Source organism: Salvelinus sp. IW2-2015, linkage group LG28 (assembly GCF_002910315.2).
Source record: "Salvelinus sp. IW2-2015 linkage group LG28, ASM291031v2, whole genome shotgun sequence".
NCBI lineage: Eukaryota > Metazoa > Chordata > Actinopteri > Salmoniformes > Salmonidae > Salvelinus > Salvelinus sp. IW2-2015.
In genome coordinates this window covers 18,024,004-18,043,279 of record NC_036868.1, presented here as the reverse complement: position 1 = coordinate 18,043,279, position 19,276 = coordinate 18,024,004, and the positions used below count along the sequence as shown (strand labels likewise).

Genomic DNA, 19,276 nt, shown 5'->3' with positions numbered 1-19,276 from the left:
GCCTCGTTGCAAACAGGATGCATGTTTTGGAATATTTTTTCTTCTGTACAGGTTTCCTGCATGTATAGATACACCATCCAAAGTGTAATTAATAACTTCACCATGCTCAAGAGATTTTCAGCATGTGCTTTTTACATTTTTTTGCACATATATCAATTGGTGCACATGCAATTGGTGTGGTTGAATCTATGCTTGAAATTCACTACTCGATTGTGGGACCTTACAGATAATTGCATGTGTGGGATATAGAGATGGGTTAGTCATTCAAAAATAATCTTAATCACTATTATTGAACATGGAATGAGTCCATGAAACTTATGTGATTTGTTAAGCACATTTTACTCCTGAATTTATTTAGGCTTGTCATAAGGGGTTGAATACTTATTGACTCAAGACAATTTAGCATTGCAAATTTTTGTAAACACATTTTTTAACAAAATTCCACTGACATTTGAGTATTGTGTGTAGATCAGTGATACAAAATCTACATTTAATAAATGTTTTATTCAGGCTGTAAAAACAAAATGTGAAACAAGTAAAGGGTTGTGAATAGTTTGAAGGCACTGTATACAAAGACCTGTCAATAGAAAAACTAAATGCAGCTAGTTCGGCATCTTTCCAGCTTCAGTCTGGAGTGATTGTGTTAGCTGTGTAGTTGGCTAGCTGGGGGGGCTCTAAAGCAACAATTTTTGTTTGCCATATGTGACGACCCTCCCACTCTGTCTGCCGTATTCTCTCTTTGTTCTTGTTTCCTTATTAGGATGTCGGTGGGCGGAGTTGGGAGGGTCATCAGCTACATGGGAAACACCTGGGCCCGCTGTGTCATAGGATAAATGCACCACTTCCCCATTCATGGAGGAGACTCTCTCCATGCAGACACCTTTATAGATTTTGTTGTGTTTCTTGGTGGTTTTTTGGTTGTTTACTTTAGCATCTTTCAACACCCTGCATTATCACATTCATGCATGCAAAACACTCACTTACACTACTGATTACTGATTACACACACCATTGTATATTATACCTAGTTACTTTACTTAATAAATATATATATTGTTACTCCTTATCTCCACGTTGTCTCCCTTTTGTTACGGGCTTTGAGCCGGTTCGTGACACATAGCAACCTGCCCAATCGAACTAACGACCAGTGAACCTTAACTGGAAACAATACAATGGAATGAACGACCAGATGGCTTGGGTAGCAATCTCAGGACAATATCCTCATGGAAGGATGAAATAGTATGAATAAATTAAATCAAAATAATGTTAAATGGAAATATGTCAATCATTATTTCAATAGGTTGGTAACCCGGTGTATAAAAGTGATAACGCCACAGAAGCCATGGGGTTTGGAGGATATATTGGCACGGTTTGCCAGCCCAAGACGAACACCGTGCCAATATATCCTCCAAACCACAGCTTCTCTGGCATTATCACTTAATTAAACACATTATTAGCTTGTTGGAAAATGTCCTCGTCAACCGATTGACCATATAACCAGTTGGCAGCACCAGTCTAAATGATAGGAGCAGAACATGAGAAATGTTCACGCAATGAAGAGCGAGTTAACGGAGATACAGCTGCGCTCTATCCAATTGTAGCAGTAGGATCAAACTACAGCCCGCCCATTTCTTTATCGACAGCAGAACTAGCCAATTGAGCATTTAGCGCAGGCAGCACCTCAGACTTGTTTGACGACAAGAGAAAGATGTGTGTATTATAATTGTATCCGGAAAATTCTCCATATCCATTATGATAATTGTTTTTTCCCGAGTACTTGGCACACCCATAATCACTTTACAATAATGAACTTCATGCTACAAAATAATTGGTGCATTTCCATTATACAAAATATTTTTGATTGAAAACTAAATGTTGGGGCAAAGGCTTGTGAAAGAGGCACTACTACATGATTTAGGTTAGGCCTAGCCTCAGTAATTCAACTTAAACTTTTTATTGAGCATCTTATCAAGCTATAGAGATGTTCAGAAAAAGTTCAAGGTTCTTTACAGATAAGAGTAAACATTGTGCAAGAGTCATGTCATGATGTGGAATATGAAACAAAGTGTCAGGGTGGAAAAAAAGGAAAATAAAAAATGGCCCGGATAAGACATCCAGCATGGTGAGGTTGGCCCTCAACTGAACTTTGCCCTTATTACCTTTGGAAAGACATGTGCACACACACACTTGAATGGGTTAAGCATGAACTTCACTGAACAATTTCAGTGATAGGTGTGCACAAGGACCTTCATTTTTACCTCAGAAGTCAAAATGTCACTAGATGGGCTGATTTGGAAAAATCAGATATACTACTGACAAAGTGCCGAATGATCCACCTCACTGAAAAGACTCAAAATGCCCATCACTTATTTTAACCTTGAGTGCTAGGACCCCTAATAATGAAAAACAGAAGTGTCATAACATATTTTAAAATGGTTGTAGTCAATAACCTAGGCCTACTTAAATCATCTCTCTGCACCTTTATAGACCACGACAAGCTGCAGGAGGAGAAGAGGTATGTGTGTGAGTTCTCAAAACTAGCAGATGGCATGCGAGTTCGCTGTCAACTCAGTCAGAAATCGGCATCGACGTTTTATCCTTTTCCTACGCTCATGCCGCTTGTTAGATATTATACACATTATTAGCTTGCTGGCAAACATCCTTGCCAACTGATTAATCATATACCTAGTTGGCAGCACCAATCTAAATGATCTGAGCAAAACATGCGAGTGGAACTTGTCATGCAATGAATAGCGAGTGAACTGAGATGAAGCTGCGCTCTGTCCAATCGAAGCATTAGGATCAACCGACAGCCCGCCCATTTCTTTACAGACAGCAGAACTAGCCAATTGAGTCGTTTAGAGCATGAAGCACCAGACTTGTTTGAATGACATGAGAAAGAATGGAACAAAATTATTTGTGCATTTCCATTATACAACATTTGTTTTAGTGAAACAGAGGCCAAGATGAATCTACATGATTTAAGACAAGCCTCAGTAATTCAACGTAAACTTTTTATTGAGCATATTATCAAGCTGTAGAGCAGGGGTAGGCAATTAGAGCCAGCCATGGGCTGATTTTTGTCAGACCGGATGGTCGGGAGGCCGGAACATAATTATAATAATTTGTACTCTGCAAAATGACCACAACTAAGAGATTGTCATTTTCAAATACAATCATTTCATACCTTGATTACATTGGGACATGATCAAGTCTCTTTTATTTGTGGGAATATTTGAACAAAATGAAAGTAATTTATAGCTGAATTCCTGGTGATTTTTGTACCAAAAACTAAAATCCTATAATGTTATTTAAAATAAAAAATAAAAAAACTTTGAGGCACATCAATCTGCAGGTTGAACATTGTGAGATTGTAGACGTGTAAGTTGATAGCTGTAAAAATCACCTTAAACTGTTACTCCACATGCTGATATTGACTTTAGTATTATTGTGTGTAGTTACAGCTACCCCATAGAGAGAGAATTGCATTGTGGGTTCTGTAGTCGACTCGAGTTGAAACAGATTTCCACAACGGTTTTCACATGTTGCTACCAACCTTATTATAATGACAAAATTAAACATTTTTGAAACAGTCAATTATAGTAATGAGTGGTTTTGGGTGGATTTCTCCTTTAAGTGTTAAACATATAATGAGTGAAAAATCCATGCTTTCTGGGAATGCTTTAAGGTCTGGAAGTTGCTGACAGGGCTGGAACGTTGGTTGTCAGAAGTATTATAATGTAAAGTTACTTTTAATCTTTGTCTGCCTATTTCAAGACATGGTATATGGGGGTGTAGTGAGAAACCCGATGGGTTGGACAATTCTCTACATCACTCATCTTGAAAACACAGATACCAAAAACTTGGAAAATCAATCAAATCGGCTATCATTAACAATGGAAAAATCGAATGATTTATTATTTAAAATATTGAATGTGCGTGGGCTATGGAGAGAAACAAAATGGTGCCGTTTCAGGCCATGTGGCATTAAGTGATGTGGGTTCTGGAGACGGGGTGTGTGCTAGTGGGTCTGGGCAGGTGTGATGTAGTTGATGTTTGAATGCTGTTGTTTGTTTGTGTATGTTTTGTATTGTTTATAAAAGACAAAATAAAATCGTACATTATACGACTCTGTAGAAGGACTTGCTTTTAGTTTTTCCCGTCTCAATTCCACACGCTGCGCTGTTCATCAGTCACAATTTGACAATTGATAATATTGTCAACCATCAGACTGTCAATTTAATCTGGTTTTAAGGCTACATCTATTATTATGTATGTGAAATTAACTTTGATATAGTTTAGTTGTAGTTTTGATGGGCCATTATCAGCTGGGCAGGCAACTGTTGGGTGAAGGAGGGGCGGGGGGGTGACATGTCCTCCTAACACCACTTATAACACAAATTATGTTAGTGATAAGACATTCTAACAACATCAGTGTGTTAAATAGAGTTATTTAGGAAAAGTCAAAGGGGGCATGAATTTAAAAAAGGCAGAGCTATAAAAAAATATATAATCACATGACATTCAAAAGACGATGTTAACTTCTGTAAACGTCCAACGCGAGTCAGGTACAGGGTACAGGGCTTTTTTTTCTGAAGCGGCAGTGTATATTTTGAGCCTGGCTTGAATATGCACTGAAGCAAATGGACAGAGGATAGTCTACATTTCTGTCTGATTCTGTGTGGTGGTTATAATAATAATAGTTATTTTATTAAGTGCTTTCATGCACCCAAAGCACTACAACACAATATGAAAAACATCACATAATTTTCAAATCACCCTGGTGTGTACAGAACATCTGTATTGAACAAGCAGGAGTGAAAGTAGATTGATTTTAACATAGAGATCCTATTTTAGAATAAGGTGTTTCAATGAAGGCATGGCAAGACGGAAACCACGAGGTGAATCTATTGTGAAACGGAGCATGGATTCGGTTTGGATTGCAGGTTAAACCTTGAATGTCTTCAACAAAAAATGTATGAACATTTCTTAGAATGCATGTTTAACCCCCTCATATTTCAAGAAAGGTTCTTGTTTGGTCTAAAATACTATTGACTTACCAGGACAGAGTGCATGCCCATGTAGACTCTGCTTACACAGACGAGGAAACTCCAGCAGATGGCCAGACTCAAGCCAAACAGGAAAGGGTACTGTGAGCAAGGGGGGAAAAGGGGGGAAAGGGGGGGGTTACTATTGTTCACATTAATGATTTAAAAAGTTCAGCCTATACATATCATTAGATGTGCTTAACAAGCTGAATACCAATCAGTCACATTTACAGTGTGTTCTATCTCAAGTGTGTAAAAAGCTATTCAATTACAGTCCTGGAGGGCCACAGCAATAGGCCTATTGGTTGTTCATTAGGCTAGGCTATTCATTAATCAGAGACTGATTCAGACCTGCGACCTGTCGTCACATGTGCTGACATAGACCAATCACGGGCTGGCAAGCTACGAGGAGGATTTCAGGCAGGATGAAAACGACTATATCATTTTACATTTTAAGTCATTTAGCAGACGCTCTTATCCAGAGCGACTTACAAATTGGAAAGTTCATACATATTCATCCTGGTCCCCCCGTGGGGAATGAACCCACAACCCTGGCGTTGCAAGCGCCATGCTCTACCAACTGAGCCACACGGGACTAGACTATATCGACCATGATCCTTTGCTAGTTATGGCCATTTTCACCATGATCCTTAGTGATTTGTTGGTGCCATTCAGCAATATGGCGCGCTTCAAATTAAAATAATTCCCGGCTTCATGCACCATCGGGAGTTTTACATAGTCATAGGTATACGTGGATGACGTCAGCGCCATCTACTGGTTTTAATGTCTATGGTGAAACCAGGTGGGAGAACTATCAGGCCAATCAAGGAGTCATTTAGACTAACCTATTAGACTAACCACAAGGAAGAAAAGAAAACAAGTTGTACAATGCCTTCGAGGGTCAGGATTGAAAAGCCCTGTTGTCAAAAATGTACAGCAATGAGACTCTTTTCAAGTACCAGAATAGGCCTACCCAAATGTTTGTGATGGACAGATTAACAATGAATCATGCATTTTAATGCCATAGACAAGGCAGCTTTTCCCCAAGAGGTCTTTGCTTTTGTCTCCGTTCCCCTTCAAGAAAAACAGATTCTGAAATTAGTCATAAATATTTTAGTGATTTGGTATAGATTTATAGGCAGAGCCCCACTGTAATCCATAGAAAGATTAGTTGGCAGAAGGATGTTAATATGTTTGACATTTGTAAATAAAGTTAAGATGTTTGTAACATTAAGATATTTCTTGAGTCTGGTTAGGGACAGATCTAAATTTACTGGCATGATCCATAATAGGGGAGGGTTGTCAAACTTTTTGGGGGCTTTGGGGAGGAACAAATTACCCTCCTTCTATACAGTGCATTCAGAAAGTATTCAGATCCCTTGACTTTTCCCACATTTTGTTATGTTAATGCCTTATTCTTAAATTGATTAAATAGTTTTTTAGAAATGTTTGCAAAATAAAAGTTTTTAAAAAATAAAAAGTATTCAGACCCTTTTCTTTTTACTCAGTACTTTACTGCCTCAATTCTTCTCGGGTACGACGCTACAAGCTTGGCACACCTGTATTTGGGTAGTTTCTCCCATTCTTCTCTGCAGATCCTCTCAAGCTTTGTCAGGTTGGATGGGGAGCGTCGCTACACAGCTATTTTCAGGTCTTTCCAGAGATGTTCGATCAGGTTCAAGTCCGGGCTCTGGCTGGGCCACTCAAGGACATTCAGTCTTGTCCCGAAGCAACTCCTACGTTGTCTTGGCTGTGCGCTTAGGGTCGTTGTCCTGTCGGAAGGTGAACCTTTGCCCCAGTCTGAGGTCCTGAGCAGGTTTTCATCAAAGATCTCTCTGTACTTTGCTCTGTTCATCTTTGCCTTGATCCTGACGAATCTCCCAGTCTCTGCTGCTGATAAACATCCCCACAGCATGATGCTGCCACCACCAGGCTTCACCATAGGGATGGTGCCAGGTTTCCTCCAGACGTGACGCTTGGCATTCAGGCCAAGACTTCAATTTTGGTTTCATCGGACCAGAGAATCTTGTTTCTCATGGTCAGAGCCTTTTAGCAAACTCCAAGCGGGCTATAATATGCTTTTTACTGAGGAGTGGCTTCTGTCTAGCCACTCCACCATAAAGGCCTGATTGGTGGAGTGCTGCAGAGATGGGTGTCCTTCTGGAAGGTTCTCTCGTCACCACAGCGGAACTATGTCAGGGTAACAATAAGGTTCCTAAAAACCTGTTTTCGCTTTGTCATTATGGGGAATTGTGTGTAGATTGAGGACTTTTTACAATTTAATTCAGTTTAGAATAAGGCTGTAACGTAACAAAATGTAGAAAAAGGGTAGTACTTTCTGAATGCACTATGTAGGTATATTAAAATATCAATATCATACAGTGAACACCTAAGCCTATAGGCCTTTGCATGCAATGCCATGATACAATTTGTGCTCAAATCTATGACAGGTGAACAATTATTGTTTTAGGAATGTAGCCTAAACCCCCCCCCCAAAAAAATATAATTGGCTATAAACTTTTACATATGCTACACATTGAAATACAAGGAATAGCGTTTTTGTAATAGGCTGTTTTTTAGGACACATAAATGTGGCTAATTTGGCCAAAATCCCTTGTTTATTGGTGGCGCTGGCTGGGCTGGTTGGATCTGAATTCATATGGATGTCCATTCAATTTCTCGAATGTCCGGTAAATAACATTTTCTGAAGGAAACTCTGAAATGGCATACTTGTTAAGAAGATTTTAGACAGTTCACATTAAAATCCGTCGCCAATTGGATGGGAACCCAGCTAGACACCATAAAGACTGTAAGTGTCCAGTGTCACTTTGATTATACCTGCACATCATGGTTCACCAGCAGCCCCAAACACCTAAAGAATAAGCTACAAACCAACCAAATAAACTTGTAAGAATTGCACTTAAACTCCCCCATACTCATCTGGAGGTTGAGCATTTCTTCGTCTCTATCGCTGTAATGTCTCTGTATCTATGCAATTATATATGTATTTATGGAAATAAGTCAGACTTTATTGTGCAATCCCAGTCACTTAAAATCTGTGTGTATATGGGGTTTTTTCTACTGACAAAAATCGAATCAATCCTAACTGTGCAGCAACAATTTGATGAATGGAAAGAGACATCTGTTACAAAAGACATTCAGAGATTGTCAAGACAAGGTAGGGAGGAATGTATTTTCTGTTTAGTCTATTTATTGTGGTGCTGAAAATGCAAACCATGATATTGAAGTGCCCAAAGTCGGTATGCTTTGTTTATTGGTTGTGTGGTGCATTGGCACAAACATATCGGTGAAAAATGTGTTGTATATAATTTATATAATTATGCCATCAAAATGTTAAAAATCTGATTTCCACCTAGCTGGTCATCGTCTGCAGCTGGCTCTGATCGTAGTGTAATGAAACAGGCAGGGAGAGTGAGCTCATCTGTGGTGGTCGGTGAACCCTCAACCTTCTGTCCCTGCGTGGCATCGACTGTGCCACAAAAGCATGCTGAAGTGGCAAAGTCGTTATTGTCATTTGTGGTCGTAAACATTATTTTGAGTTAATTCTATGGTCTGTCCCTTAGAGGTATGGTTTTACTGCAGGGGCAGAAGTGTCAATAATATGGTCAGGGGTCATGTAGGCCTAGATCAAGGAAGGGCAACTCCAGTCCTAGGGGGCCGGAGTGGTGTCACACCTTTTCCCAATCCCTAGCAAACACAGCTGATTAACTTCTTATGGCTGGGGGCAGTATTGAGTGCTTGGATGAATAAGGTGCCCAGAGTAAACTGCCTGCTACTCAGTCCCAGTTGCTAATACATGCATATTATTAGTATATTTGGAAAGAAAACTCTGAAGTTTCTAAAACTGTTTGAATGATGTCTGAGTATAACAGAACTCCAATGGCAGGCAAAAACCTGAGAAAAAAATCCAACTAGGAAGTGGGAAATCTGAGGTTGGTCGTTTTTAAACTCATTCCCTATTGAAGATACAGTGGGATACTGGTCATATTGCACTTCCTAAGGCTTCCACTTTAGAACCTTGTTTGATGCTTCTACTGTGAAGGGGGGGCCGAATGAGAGGGGGATGAGTCAGAGGTCTGCCAGAGAGCCACGAGCTGGCCACGCTCGTTCACGTGAGAGTTAGCTTGCGTTCCATTGCATTCCTGAACATTATTGAAGATTTATGTTAAAAACATCCTAAAGATTGATTCTATACTTCGTTTGACATGTTTCTACGGACTGTAACGGAACTTTTTGACTTTGTCTGCTCCTAGTGAACGCGCTTCGTGAGTTTGGATTTGTTTACCAAACACGCTAACAAAAGGAGCTATCTGCACATATATGATGGACATTATCGAACAAAACAAACATTTATTGTGGAACTGGGATTCCTGGGAGTGCATTCTGATGAAGATCATCAAAGGTAAGTGAATATTTATAATGTTATATCTGACTTCTGTTGACTGCACAATATGGCGGATATCTTTTTGGCTTGTTTGGGCTCTGAGCGCCGTACTCAGATGATTGCATGGTGTAATTTTTCCGTAAAGCTTTTTTGAAATCTGACACAGCGGTTGCATTAAGGAGAAGTTTACCTAAAGTTCCATGCATAACACTTGTATTTTCATCAACATTTATGATGAGTATTTCTGTAAATTGATGTGGCTCTCTGCAAAATCACAGGATGTTTTGGAAGCAAAACATTACTGAACGTAACGCGCCAATGTAAACTGAGATTTTTGGATATAAATATGAACTTCATCGAACAAAACATACATGTATTGTGTAACATCAAGTCCTATGAGTGTCATCCGATGAAGATCAAAGGTTAGTGATTAATTCTCTATTTCAGATTTTTGTGACTCCTCCCTTTGGCTGGAAAAATGGCTGTGTTTTTCTGTGACTTGGCTGTGACCTAAGATAATCGTTTGTGGGGCTTTCGCTGTAAAGCCTATTTGAAATCGGACACTGTGGTGGGATTAACAAGAAGTTTATCTTTAAAATGGTGTGAAGTACTTGTATGTTTGAGGAATTTTAATTATGGGATTTCTGTTGTTTTGAATTTGGCGCCCTGCACTTTCATTGGCTGTTGTCATATCGCAGCCGTAAGAAGTTAAACTAATTCCATTCTAAACTGAAGATTATGATTAGTTGATTATTGCAGTGTTAATAATCAGGCCCCCAAGGACTGGAGTTGGCCATTTCGGGCCTAGATGATACTGAAACAGTCCTACTGTAAATCAGAATTCAAAGCAAATGTCTTGCTATATTTCGACCAAATAGGCTAAGCAAATTGCATCCATTTCTGTGCTCATTGGTCAACTAAACAGATAATATCGAACCATAAAAATGGAGAGGAGTAGAAGGTCTTATTCTGATGAATGCCATTGACAATGTCATGAGTGAAATCTCATGAGTGGGGATAGGCTGTGACAGAAGCCTGGACATCCCATCACATGGACTAGGCTACCGTTCACCCAAAACTGCAGGGAGATGCTAACTTCTCTTCGCTGGATCAACACACTCTTTAAACTTGCTGAACTGAGTCTGTGGCTCAATTACACAAGAGATAATGAAACAGCCTGTTCTCTCTCTTATCACACATGTTCAGTCATATTGGTTCTGAGATTAGCCACTCTTACTTTTCCCATTAAGAGGGCATCACAACACATCTCTCCTGATATGACTGAACCAGTAAGATTGCTTGCTAGGATATGGGGGAGGGCTGTCGGGGCTAATGTACAAGCAGTGAGCATACAGCATTAAAGAGCAGGCTATTGTGCAATAGTAAGCAGGCACAAATGTTTCACTGTGTTTTCACTGGATAATTAGCTAATTTGAGCGATCAAACTGAATGGAAGGAGGCAAGGCAAGGATGTTGAGTTAGGCCTAAACAATTTTTTAAAGGTGACAGATTTCCCTGTTTTGTTTTTTTACCTTTATACAACATCTAAGTACATCATGAAATGATCTGCAATAATATGGTCAGAATAGATTTTGGATCATTGATATGAGGGGCATGATCAAATGTCAACATGCTCCCTTGGAAAATTCCATAAATTGCAAATAAGAATTTGTTCTTAACTGACTTGCCCAGTTAAATAAAAACATCTGAAAAGGTTCAAAGTTATGATTAAATTGCACAATTTCACACATCTCTGTGCTCCATGCATGATATTGTAATGTTGAGACCACAATCGGAACTATTTCATGTTTTACATTTGATCCAGTCCAGGGGGAAAAAATGGAGCCTGGATTTTTAAGTAATTTTCACTTGCGCTGCAGTGACAACTGTCGGCAGTCAGACAGATTTTTGCTGCAGAATGAGAAGACAGCTAACTATATGGAAAACAGTGTCTATCTATAATAAATCCCTCGTAACGACACTACTGTTTACAGTGATCTTTATTTATGTATGGCGCTCAAGTGGTGAGAGTATTGAGACAATTTTCAAAATCAATTTCGCCAGGAAGCTAGCTGTAAGCCACACTTGGGCTAGCTAACATTTGCTAGCTAGGTACCCTCTACCTAACCTTGTGTTCACAATCGAGCCCTGCATCACCGCAGGACCCGACAGAGAAGTCTGAGCCGTGGTTGGAATGGTTCATGCTGCGGGCGGTCAGACAGACAACTTTGGGATTGCCGAAAAAACATGTCCAGCAAATGTTAAATGTGCTGTGAATTGTTATAAAACCACATCACATGAATCCCTCTGTCATTCTGGCTGTTGTGTCCCTCTCCTCCCCCGCCTCTAATTGGGGCTCATGTTACACAGATGGTTTGCGCGCTGTGAGCAAGGATCAGACAGATGGGTGTCTTGGTGGCGGACACACCCAAGAAACACACATATCAAATCACACCCCCACGCCAACTCAGAGTTGGCTTCTGTCATGGCATCCAGTCTTTGAGGAGCAAGCTAAAAAACGAGGCCAAATAAGCAGGTGCAGTTCCCCTTTAATGACCGGTATACACCCACGCATTCTGTTGTTGGGGTAACCCCACACCGTTCCGACACAGAAAAGCTGATTTTTAATATCCTACGGGTTAGTGTACCCAAAGCCATATATTTAGAGAGTTAAGCCAACTTTTAGAATATTGTTCCAATTCTAAACATTCAGTTAAAGCATTGTTTAAATATTCCCCATGTAATGTTAATGGAGCTAACATGGCTGCCATAGAATTTGATAGTGTTATGAAAATGTATCATAAAGCTCATTCTAGACATTCAGTTAAAAAATAAAATAATAGGCAGTGGCTACGGAGTTTCGCCCCTCTGGAAACCTCTTTCTGAAATCTAAGCATACAGATCACATTGTGCGCATGGGTTATTTTAGGCACATATTCATTTTTCTAATGTAGCTGAACATATTTCTGAACAGCTGAAATAAAAAATTAATTCAGCAGCGATTTGAACGAACATTCCCAAAAATATACAGTTGAAGTCGGAAGTTTAAAAAAGCTAGCAAGCTCATGGAAGAAAACAATATTTTTTCCCAAAAACATAGATAAACAGCATAATCTGTTTCAGTACCTATAGTTTGCTAACTATCTAAAATTCCCCTTATTTATAAGACCGTTCTTATTTGATTAACGGTGGTCGGACCCACCTATGTAAAGCTAGCCACAACAAGGATTAGCCACACTAGTGAAAAATTTCTGTCATTGACAGTGAAGCAAAGGACTACAAATAGTGGAATCATGCCATCATTTAATAAATCATGCTAAACGAGGTTGGAAAGTTATATAAGACAATAACAATAATTTGACAAAAATGTGAAATCACACTGGATGTATTATACTTTAGAATTGCATTGGGGGCATACTTATTTCATTGTACAGCCTTATCTATGGATTGTAGATGACGACATGGGGGTATCAGTCTACTCAATGACACCCAGAGAAGTTTAGCATCGTAACTCTTATTGAGAGAATCTGAAACTACTGAATTGAGCCACATTTATTGTACCAGTCAACCTAATGTGTATTGAACAAATTTCCAGAGGAAAAAACAATACAGCGTGGATGTTTTGGAGTCCGATAACTGAGAAGGGCATTGGGGAAAAAAGCACTTGGGTACTGAGTAGACTGATACCCCCCGTATCATTTATCCCCAATCCTTAGGTAAGGCTGTACAGTGCAATATGATTGTCAGTGCGCACAATAAAGGTGACTGGGCAGGTGATTTCCCTCAGTCAAAGTCCCAGATAAGAGCTACAACGCTAATATTTGCGTAAACTCTTCAAAGTTGTGTTCTGTGGGTGTCACCGAGTAGACTGATATCCCAAAGCTAGCTAGTCATTTCCATGAACTGAAGTTCAACAACAAGTGGCTACCTAGCTAATACCTACTCAAATGGATTCCTAAATCAATCATTGCTAAGAATATTGAAAAAAATTATCACTTTCTACTGGTCATTGTTTTCAGGCTGGTTGCATTGGTGCTAGCTAGGTACCAAGTTAAAGCTAGCTACCGCAGAAGGCACAAAAAATATCTGTATATCAAAGTAATTTGCAAACGGCTACGGATGTGAGTGCTACAGGTCAGTAGTCATTTAGTCAGGTTACCTTAGTGTTCTTGGGCACAGGGACTATGGTGGTCTGCTTGAAACATGTTGGTATTACAAACTCAGACAGAGGTTGAAAAATGTCAGTGAAGACACGTGCCAGTTGGTCAGCGCATGCTCAGAGTACACATCCTGGTAATCCGCCTGGCCTTGTGAATGTTGACCTGTTTATTAAAGGTCTTACTCACGTCAGCTGCGGTGAGCGTGATCACACAGTCGTTCAGAACAGCTGATGCTCTCATGCATGTTTCAGTGTTATTTGCCTCCAAGCGAGCATAGAAGTTATTTAGCTTGTCTGGTAGGCTCGTGTCACTGGGCAGCTCTCGGCTGTGCTTCCCTTTGTAGTCTTATGGTTTGCAAGCCCTGCCACATCCGACGAGCGTCGGAGCGGGTGTAGTACGATTCGATCTTAGTCCTGTATTGACGCTTTGCCTGTTTGATGGTTAGTCGGAGGGCATAGCAGGATGTGTGTGAGGATGACGTTGTCGATGCACTTATTGATGAAGCCAGTGACTGATGTGGTGTACTCCTCAATGCCATCGGAAGAATCCCCGAACATATTCCAGTCTGTGCTAGCAAAACAGTCCTGTAGTTTAGCATCTGCTTCATCTGACCACTTTTTAATAGACCTGGTGCTTCCTGCTTTAACTTTGGCTTGTAAGCAGAAATCAGGAGGATAGAATTATGGTCAATTTGCCAAATGGAGGGCGAGGGAGAGCTTTGTACGCGTCTCTGTGTGTGGAGTAATGGTGGTCTAGAGTTTTTCCCCCCCTAGTTGCAAATTTAACATGCTGATAGAAGTTAGGTAAAACTGATTTAAGTTTCCCTGCATTAAAGTCCCCGGCCACGAGGAGCGCCGCCTCTGGATGAGCGTTTTCCTGTTTGCTTATGGCGGTATACAGCTTATTGAGTGCGGTCTTAGTGTCAGCATCAGTCTGTGGTGATATGTAGACAGCAACGAAAAATACAGATTAAAACTCTCTAGGTAGATAGTGTGGTCTACAACTTATTATGAGATACTCTACCTCAGGCGAGCAAAACCCAGACTTCCGTAGATATCGTGCACCAGCTATTGTTTACAAATATGCATAGGCCACCACACCGTGTCTTACCAGAGGCTGCTGTTCTATCCTGCCGATAGTGTATAACCCGCCAGCTGTATGTTAATGTTGTTGTTCAGCCATGACTCAGTGAAACACAAGATATTACAGTTTTTAAATGTCTCGTTGGTAGGATATACATTCTTTCAGTTCGTCCCATTTATTTTCCAGCGATTGAACGTTATCTAACAGTACGGATGGCAAAGGCAGATTAGCCACTTGTCGCCTGATCCTCACTGGGCACCCCGATCTCTTTCTGAAAAATCTGTTACTTTCTCCTGCGAATGACGGGGATGAGGGCCTGTTGGGGTGTTTGGAGTATATCCTTCCCGTCCGACTCATTGAAGAAAAATTATTTGTCCAATTCGAGGTGAGTAAATCACTGTTCTGATGTCCAGAAGCTCTTTTCGGTCATAAGAGATGGTAGCAGAAATATTATGTACAGTAAAAATTGCAATAAAATAAATAAATAGCACGGTTAGTTAAGAGCCAATAAAACGGCAGCCATCTCTGTTACGGAGTCTAGTTGATAGGTATTCGACTAGCCGGACTGTTCCCCAGACTCCACGCGTAGGGATTTGTACAATGCATAACAAGGCTATTGAACTTGACATTGGTGTCTGTCTTTATTCCTTTATCCAACATATCATACTGAAACAATCTCCTCCGGTGCCATCTTCTTATCATTCTTGGCCGGTGGGTACTTGTTTGCTGACTTTTATTGACAGAGCTACTTATAGTAGTGGTGGAGCTAAAATTCAGCACACACAACATTCTTTAAAATAATTGTGTTATTTGAAGTGTCAAATTAAGAGCTTATTTGACCGTCAAATAGTGTATCGTTTTTGACACGTAAAGACCAAAACGACATTCCATAAATGTTGAAGGCTACACCAGCTAACTATGGAAAGCTGTTTGGGTCTTTGCGTGTCAAAAATGATATATGTCAAATAATAATTTAAGGCGTTCATAGCTCATGGAATGTTCTTCCCAAAAACTTAGCAAAATGACTTAATCTGTTTCAGTTGCAATAGTTAACTAGCTAACTATATAGCTAGGTGTCATCATCTAAAATAACCCTAATTTATAAAACAGTTCTTATTTGATTAATGGTGGTCAGACACATCTATGTGAAGCTAGCCACAATAAGGATTAGCCGCAATAGTGGACTTTGCGTTTAGCCTTCACAATAAAAGTATGTCATTGACAGTGATGTAAATTAATACAAATAGTAGAATTATACCATAACTGAATAAATCATGCTAAACGAGGTTGGAATGTTATAGAAAAACAACAATTTGTTAATTTGACAAAAATCTGTTGAAATCACACTGGATGTATTATACTTTAGAATTGCATTGAGGGCATACTTATTTCATTGTACAGCCTTATCTATGGATTGTGGATCAATGACATGGGGGATCAGTCTACTCAGCAACACCCAGAGACATCGTCGTAGCTCTTATTGCGGGACTCAAACTGTGAATTGAGCCACAGTTCTTGTCAACCTATGTGTATTGAACACTATTCCCGAGGAAAAACAATACTGTGTGGATGTTTTGGAGTCTGATAGCTGAGGAGGACGTTGGTAAAAAATATCTTGGGTATTGAGTAGACTGATACCCCATTTCATTGATCTCCAATCCTTAGGTAAAGCTGTACAGTGCAATATGAATGTCAATACACACAATAGGCTGACTGGGAAGGTGATTTCACATAAGAGCTACAACACTATTATTTGCGTCAACTTTTCACAGTTGTGTTCTGTTGGCTGTCACACTGATACCCCATTTCATTGCTTCACATCCCAACCTTGTTTAACATTATTTAGTCTAAATATGGCACGACTCCACCAATTGTAACTTTCTGCATCGTTTTCAACGATGTACTTTTATTTTGAAGACAAACCGCAAATTGCACTATTGTGCCTTTTTTTCACAACACATAACCCGGTCTGGTCGAGCCTCACTAGCCAGATGAAGCTAGCTGGCTGCTTATAACGTTCGTTTTTGGGCAACAGGGTTAAGTAGCTGACTAGGTATTTATTTTCATGAACTGAAGTTCAATTTCAATAGGCGAACAACAATACTTACAAGGATTCCGGCTAAATCATTGTTAAGAATAATGAAAATGACTGCAGTTTCTACTGGTCATTGTTTTCAGGCTGGTTGTATTGGTGCTAGCTAGCTACCCCATAAATTGCGGTCGAACAAATAATGCCTTATTATACAGTAAACAAACATATCGTTGGTGGCCAGCTTTGACAGTGCTACTGACAGTAGTGGTGGCGCTTGGATTGCACGTGCCAATTCATTACACACAACATTGTATAATAGAACTGTGTTATTGGACGTGTTTGACACGCAAAGACCCAAACGTCGTTCCATAGCGACGAGACAAAGGCGATGAAGGAGGGGGGCGTCGCCGCCGAGCACTCCGTAACAATATATATATTTTTTTTTATCATGCACATGCGCAGAAATATCCGTATTTTTTTTAGCCTGGGCAAATTGGGATACATAAACGCTGTATCCCGTTGCCACTCCATTACAAAACCATGTAATTTTAAAGCCCCCATGCAGTCTATTTTTTAAATCATCACTTTATTTAATAAATCAGCTTATTTTTCTTTATATAACTCAAATATATTTGGTCATAATTTTTTTCCCTGAGCCACTTATTAAATACTCAGTCCGAATGTGTGGGCGTGGGGATATATTTACAGTGCCTTTAGAATGAGGTGGATAAATGTTTCATGAGTTTAGTTCAACTGTCAATACCACATCAGAATCCCAGAATACTAAATTGTTTGTAAACAAATCGTATCTTTTCAAAATTGTGATCATAGGCTAGGTTTGATGCATAGCCTACCTGCCAGCGTCCATACGTGAGTAGGAAGAGAGAGAAAGGGATGGCGGTCCCGGACATGGCATGCGTTGACGGCATACTGTACTCTGAGTTGTAAAACACCTCCACTTTAACCACAGGCGGAGATGCTGGTCGCGTCCAGCGGACAATGTCTTTGGTAGATTGGCCGAGGAAAAGATTCCAAATCCAGACCACAAGGATTCGCCGGCTGACAAAAGCATCTACATTCCAAATTAGGAAGGGGAAGAAAACAATGAAGAACATCTCGTTACCAAGCTCGGACCCGAATGTGAAAAGGTAGAATAGGAACTTATTCTGAATAATAAACTCCTGGCCTACATCCCCAGTCAGTGAGTTCCTGCGAAGAGGTTTGACCCTTCCACTAGAGTCCCCATTCTCGCGGTCACTCTCAACAGCTTTGGACAACTTCCCAGTCAATCTACCGCCGCTACTTTGTCTGTTTCCCTCATGGGAGACAGTCTGTTGTTCGGTTGTCTCCCCTATTCCAGACACCAGAGCTGTTCCATGTTGCAGCTTGTTTGAACAGTCGTTATGTTGTTCTCCGGCAGTTACGCTTTTTCTTTGCAGAGGACCTTCGATTTGCTGTCCGCCAACATGTCCCTCGCCGTTTCCACTTTGGTCCTGGTGGCGTTTCACGCAGGCACCGTTAACAAAAAAATCATTTTCCCATTCTTTCCTGCTCAGTTTGACTGGAAATGAGCCTTGGACACCACAGAGCTTTTGAAATGATGCTACATGGTGCGGATCTTGCAAATACCCACAACACCGTATGAACATCGTTTTTAGATCTTTCGCCATAGTACGTCTGACAAACTAGTTTAGCTAGCTAGCCGCCTTCCAAATCACATGCAAGATGGAGTCTCGTTCGCTACTGTAGGTAGCTTTCCCAGACAAAATAGAGGAAATACTATAACGTCCAGTTTAGTTGAAAAGTCGTTGGAATAGAAAATGTCCCTTAGCTAGCTAGATCGGGTGAGGGGGGTCCGATGTAGGTAGCTAGCTACTAGTCACAAAATAATCCGGACCAGTTATGCCTGTGGCCGGCGCGTTCGATGATCTATGTGAAGCTAACCACCATAACGATTAACAACAATACTGGAATTTGCGGGTTGACTTCAAAATAAAAGTCCCTAATTGAAAGTGACGCAAAGGCAAAACAATAGTGGAAGCATGGACGACTAGACAACGCCAAACAAGGTTGGAATGTTGTTCCATAATTAAAATACATTCAGTTCACCAAATCCACCTTAGGCACCTCGAATAAAATGACGAATTACTACCACGCAGGTCGGCTGATCCAGCAGCAGTACAGTATCCCGAAAGATCATTGATTAAATGTTTACTTAGACCTTTTTTTGGAAGTACATAAGGACAGTAATGACGATAGATGCTCTACGAAACTCCATATTTTGGTGAGTACGGAACGTATTGACATTAACGTTTGGAGAGCTGGGTCTAGAGATTCACAAAACAGTTCTTACTCAATAAAATAAAAATAAGTTCATAAGATATTGTTGAGGAATTGCACTTGAGGAATAGCAACTTTGCTTAACTATTTAACCATATTTGAATAGTTCATATGAAAATCATGAAATCTTAAAATGGAGTAATTTCACATAAACTAAGATTATGATTTTCTTACGAACTTCTCAAATACCTTCTTACAAACTGCTTAA

The 19,276-nt window shown here is 40.1% G+C and overlaps 1 protein-coding gene across 2 annotated transcripts in view; it reads right to left on the bottom strand.

Moving 5' to 3' along the window:
• The window catches only part of LOC111954355 (sphingosine-1-phosphate phosphatase 1), a 29,925-nt gene extending 11,238 nt beyond the window's left edge, over positions 1–18,687 (bottom strand). Inside the window, exons 1-2 of one of the 2 annotated variants that reach the window (XM_023974026.2) lie at positions 17,583–18,686; positions 5,061–5,150 (exon numbers count right to left, since the gene is read on the bottom strand). In XM_023974026.2, coding sequence (XP_023829794.1) covers positions 5,061–5,150; positions 17,583–18,398 — 906 coding nt within the window. In that variant the 5' untranslated portion in view covers positions 18,399–18,686. Of the gene's footprint in view, positions 1–5,060; positions 5,151–17,582 lie in introns of both variants that reach the window. The other variant, XM_023974027.2, reaches the window with a different exon arrangement.
• Between the last annotated feature and the right edge of the window lie 589 nt (positions 18,688–19,276).